The sequence below is a fragment of the Chrysochloris asiatica genome, unplaced genomic scaffold (genome assembly GCF_000296735.1).
Source record: "Chrysochloris asiatica unplaced genomic scaffold, ChrAsi1.0 scaffold00556, whole genome shotgun sequence".
Classification (NCBI taxonomy): domain Eukaryota; kingdom Metazoa; phylum Chordata; class Mammalia; order Afrosoricida; family Chrysochloridae; genus Chrysochloris; species Chrysochloris asiatica.
The window spans coordinates 161479-166693 of record NW_006409074.1 but is presented as its reverse complement, the minus strand read 5'-3'; the positions used below and the strand labels follow the sequence as shown (position 1 = coordinate 166693).

Genomic DNA, 5215 nt, shown 5'->3' with positions numbered 1-5215 from the left:
AATATCACCATAGAAAGCTTGTAAGCCCATCTTCTGCCTATAACTGATTGGAATACCTAAAATGGGGCTACAATGTGTCCAATGAAGGAGGTTTCCTGAGGAGCCTCTGCATTACATGGGAGTATAGGTGGAAGCCCGAACCATATCCAGACCTTCAGAGACGGGAAATTTTCCAGTTGAAAGGACAAGCATACCAGCCGGGAGCAGCTAGAAAACCAGAAGATACTTCTTGAAAGAAGGACCTACAGGAAAAATACAAAACAATAAGGGCAGTCTGACTGTTACCACAAGAACATGCAGGTGGCCTGCCCAGGAGACATCAAGGCAAGTGGTCGGGTCCTCTCAGTGCAAATTCTCTTCCAAGACTAAGACGCAAGGGAAATATATGCTTTGATTGGCAACCATGCACGTCACCCAGAAAGGGAAGTGACTAAAGAGCATCAATGAAGTGGCAAGCTAAGCCCTACATCGTTCAGCAAACTACTGTGAACCCAGGTGGAGACCTGGTCGGCCAACAGCGAGGCAAGACCTGGGGACTCGTGGGCTCAGAGTCAATGACACAGCTACAGAGGACTAGAATGGAGAGCAGGGCAGCCAGCCGATAAAACAGAGGGCGGACAGACGCAAGAACACCCATACTTGCAGATGATACCCACTTGACCTGGCTTCAATGACTGGATAAACAGAGCTCAACCCTAAGAAGAAAGAAGAGGAAAAAAGCGTCATCTGATACAATTCAATAAACATGACCTACACCTATAAATGCAGTAGCTCAAAAGAGGAAACAAATCCCTGCTGCATGAACTATTCCCACCCCCTCCACACAAAGGGTAGACAGGGATGGGCAACTTGGACATTGGCTAGCCAAAATGGGGGGAGGGATACAAAGGCAAGAAGTGACTGGCTTCCAAGCTTCCAAGAGGGAACCTAGATCCAAAGGGCGTGGAGGAAGGTAGAGTCTCCACTGAATAGTATCCAGCCTGTCCAGGAAGGGCTGATGAAATGAAATACAGATGGGTCTCTTGTGATGCAATAGTGAATAATTGTTCTCAGGACTGATTGTGAGGGTTGGAAATCTAAAGGTGGACATTTTGTAGCAAGGAGGGGAGTGATTAACTTTTCAGTCTAGGAGCGGAGGACCCTAGTACCATCAATGGAGAAAAGCGGAGAGCGGGATCCTACCCAGAGATGCAGTGAGGCCTGAGATGGAGGTAGAGAAGACGACGTCAAGAGATGGTGTGGCTGGGGACTTGGGATCCGGAGAGGGAAAGGGACTGAGGACTGTGGTGGTGGTGGGGGGGGTGCAGGCTTACAGGGTACACCCTTTGGTTGGGTGAGGATGCACGGATGGGATGGTAACTATGCCAATGAAACGATAGATGATAGAATGAATGTAAAACTAATGTTCTCCCATGTAGACTATCACACAATTCACAATAAAACATTTATTTAAAAAAAAAAAAGAATATTGAATTCAGTAATGCTCTGTAGGTGGAAGTGTCTATTGGTGGAATGTATTGATGTTTGCAACTTACTTAGAAAAGCTTCAAATAATAAGATGGATACAGATTAATAAATAAATGCATTGTGCTAAAACAAATAGAGAGCAACATGTTAACTATAGAATGAAGGTGGTGCGCATGTGTATATTCCATTGTACAGTTCTTTCAAGTTTTCTATGTTTGAAAAGTTTTCATAGTAAAATTGTGGAGAATAACACAGCGACGCATTTAGGGAAAGAATATTGATGTAGAGGAGCACTGTAGGAAATATTAGCTAGGTGGTGTCAGAGAATAAGCTGAGACTTATTACAGGAATCTCCATTCATTCATGATGCAGGGATGAACCATTTGGTCCCTATCCTTGAGTCCACTTGTCCCTGTAATGTGCCTGGATTGGACTTATGTGATACCACTGCCCACATATTTCCCCCATGCTGCCTCCCTGCTGGCCCCTGCCAATCTCGCTGGCGTCAGGTTATACAACCATACTTCCAGGAAGATCCGAAAATGTCTTTTTTAAGACGATGGGGACTTTCTTCACTTGCTATCCATTGCTAAAGCAAACAGTTGTTGCCATATAAATACGGTGGTGATGGTGGTGGTGGTGGTGGTTATGTGCCGTAGAGTCGGTTCTAACTCAAAGTGACCCTCTATGGGATTTCCGAGGCTGTAAATCTTTACGGAAGCAAAAATCCTCATTGTTCTCCTGCAGAATGGCTGGTAATTTCTAACTGCTGACCTTGTAGTAGCCGATTCCTAATCTTTAGGCCACCAGGAATGAGCATTTTGGTCTCACTAGATTTCTGTCAGCCCTGAGTGCTCACTCCGCCCTCCTGGGCTATGAACTCACTGTTCTCTGGACCACTATGCCCACTGCGTGGTGTTTCTCACCATTTAGGGCTCTGTTGAGTGCCATATCTTCCAAGACACCTTCCTTCAAACCACCTAACCGAATGACACCCTGCCAATCCCTCCAACTCTACTTCATCACATCATCCTGTCTTTTATTGTTTATTATTATTGTTACTTTTAAATAAAGCAATGTATACTGGTGGTCGTGATGTACCGTGGAGTCGGTTCTGACTCATTGTGACCCTATACAGGGTTTCTGAGGCTGTAAATCTTTACAGGAGCAGTAAGTCTTCATCGTTTGTCTGCAGAATAACTGGTAGTTTCTAACTGCTGTCCCTGAGGTTAGCAACCCGATTCATAACCACTACGCTACTAGAGCTCCTTCTATACAGGTGTCCAGTCAACTCAGACCCACGGCTACCTTATGTTTAACAGAAGGAAAAGTGGCCAGATCCTGTACCATTTTCATGGTTGACAGGTGTCCATACCATATTTATTCATATGCTTATTTGGAAATAAAATGTTTATTAACGCATCATGATGTATTGCCAAAATCAACCTTTCCACGGATGTTCGTCACCATATAGACGCCCTCAAAGTGTATGCCGGCCCGTTTCGGTCCCTTCATACAATTGTCACTTCATACTCCTTCTATGTAATTATTTTGCTTATTTTGTAGGTGTGTTTGCTTCTGTCTGGCTCCCCCTCCCAAACGGAAGTTACAGGACAGTCGGAACCTCGGCTATTTGCTCACCACAGTACCCCCTATGCCTAAGTCCAGACTCCGAACACAATGCATGACACAAGCCAGCGCTGCGGGGCCCACGGGTCTTGCACACCCACAGCAACAAAATGGGCCCAGAACGAGTCCCAGGGAGAGGCTGGGACAACGCCGGGAGGTCCTTGAGGCCCCGCCCCGGACCCGCCTCTGCCTCGCGCCTGCGCTTTTAAGCGCGCGTCCGTGCGCCCACACTGCTGTGAGGGAGCGTGCCTCACAGCCTCGCTCTGGTATAGGGCCTGCCTGTGGGGCGCCGGCCGGTGGGCTTCTCCTCCCATGTGGCCTGCCCACGGGTCGGGCTCCGGCGCCCGCGGCGAACGTGTCTGCGGGACCATGATACGGCTGGGCGGCAGGTGTTTGCGGCGGCCCGGTGGGGCCCCGAGCATGCGGCTGCCGGCGTCGTGCGGGGCGGGCGGCCGCGCCCTGCGGGTGCTCGTGGACATGGACGGCGTGCTGGCCGACTTCGAGGGCGGTTTCCTCCGGAAGTTCCGTGCGCGCTACCCTGAGCAGCCCTTCATCCCGCTGGAGGACAGGCGCGGCTTCTGGCTGTCGGAGCAGTACGCTCGGCTGCGGCCCGAGCTGCGCGTGAGCACTTCCCGGGAGCCGGGTGGGGGCCGCGGAGCTGGGGGTGCGGCTGAGGTCCGGGGGAGCCCGGAGAGCGAGGATATGGAACCCGGCAGCGGAGCGGGGAGACTGAGGCTTCCGGTGACCTTGGGTGACCCTGCTGATGCTCACTGTTCAGACGGCTTTTACAAATACCCCAAACCCAGTCCCGGTCCCGACGCACAGCAACCGCGCAGGGCAGAGCAGGACTGCTCCTTGGGGTTTCTAACGCTGTAGTCTTTGCAGGAGCAGCTGGTGGGTTCGAACTACCAAACTTCCGACTGAGCGCTTTAATTACTGCTTCACCATGGCTCTGCTTTACAAAATTGTCAAGTGCCGTGGAGTCAGTTACAACTCACAGAGACCCTGCATAGCGTTTCTGAGGAGCGGCTGGGGGATTTAAACCACAGACCTGGCAGTTAGCAGTCCAGTGCTTGTCCTGCACTACAGCTCTTTACAAACGCAGGAGAGGAAAAGGTGGAGCCCAAGTCTTCCTCTGGTTACCACTGGCATTTTGTTATGTTTTTGTGATGACATACAGTGACTGTGCCTCCCATGCCATTGATGGGACTCTTCAGCCTTCTTTTGAGGTCTCTTTTTGTGACCTCCATAGGTATACATTTGACGCCCAGCAAGGTCAGGTGACTTTCTGGATATCTTGTAAAGAGGATGAGTGTTTCCTGGCATTTCTGGAATGGTCAGAGGATTGGTGGTGGTGATGATGGTAATAGTATTAGAGTTCATTTTGTGACCACAGGTTCGCTGTTAATTCTTCTGTGGTGTAGACATTTCTGTGGTCTCCATTTTGCAAGGAGGAAATTGAGGCTTGGAGAGAATAAATAATTTGCCCAAAGTCACACAGCTATTAAGGGGCAGACCCAGCTCTCGCAAACATATAGCCCTCCTCATCTCAAAGTCTTGTCCTCTGGCCCTGCTGTCCTCAACAAGCACATTTCTTTTCACCTAAAAAGCGCACCTTGGCAATGGCTTTTACAGTCACGTAGCTTGTTTAGGGATAGGTATGAAAAAGGAGAACTGAGTGCTGTTTCTCTTCACGAATGTCAGGAGGGACTTTCAGCCTCATGTGCTGACTTCTAGTCCTAATGGCTACTTAGTAACTTCACACAGGAGAAAATGCTCTGCTAATGTCTGCAGCCTTAGTGTTGTGTGTGCTTGTGTGTTCATTTATAGACAGTGATAACATTGAAGGACAGCCTGTTAATTCCTCCAGGCTCATAATGACCCTATAGGACAGAGTAGAACTACACATTGGCTATGCAGGGCTGTGGTAGCAGACTGCCACATCTGTCTTCTGCAGAGCTGCAGGTCGGTCCTAACACATCTGTCTTTCTGCGGCACCACTGGTAGGTTCTAACAGCTGAGTGTTTGTGGCTTGGGAGAGGGTCAGGCTACTTGTGGCACAACGGGAACGTTATTGTTGTTGTTGTTAAGTGCCGTTGAGTCGGTTCCGACCCATAGC

At 49.4% G+C, this 5215-nt stretch overlaps 1 protein-coding gene across 1 annotated transcript in view; it reads left to right on the top strand.

The window, feature by feature from the left end:
* The first annotated feature begins 3465 nt into the window (after nucleotides 1-3465).
* LOC102822832 (5'(3')-deoxyribonucleotidase, mitochondrial-like) overlaps nucleotides 3466-5215 on the top strand; it is a 50405-nt gene continuing 48655 nt past the window's right edge. Inside the window, exon 1 of the mRNA XM_006877692.1 lies at nucleotides 3466-3717. Within this exon, the coding sequence (XP_006877754.1) occupies nucleotides 3466-3717 (252 nt within the window). The remainder of the gene's footprint in view (nucleotides 3718-5215) is intronic.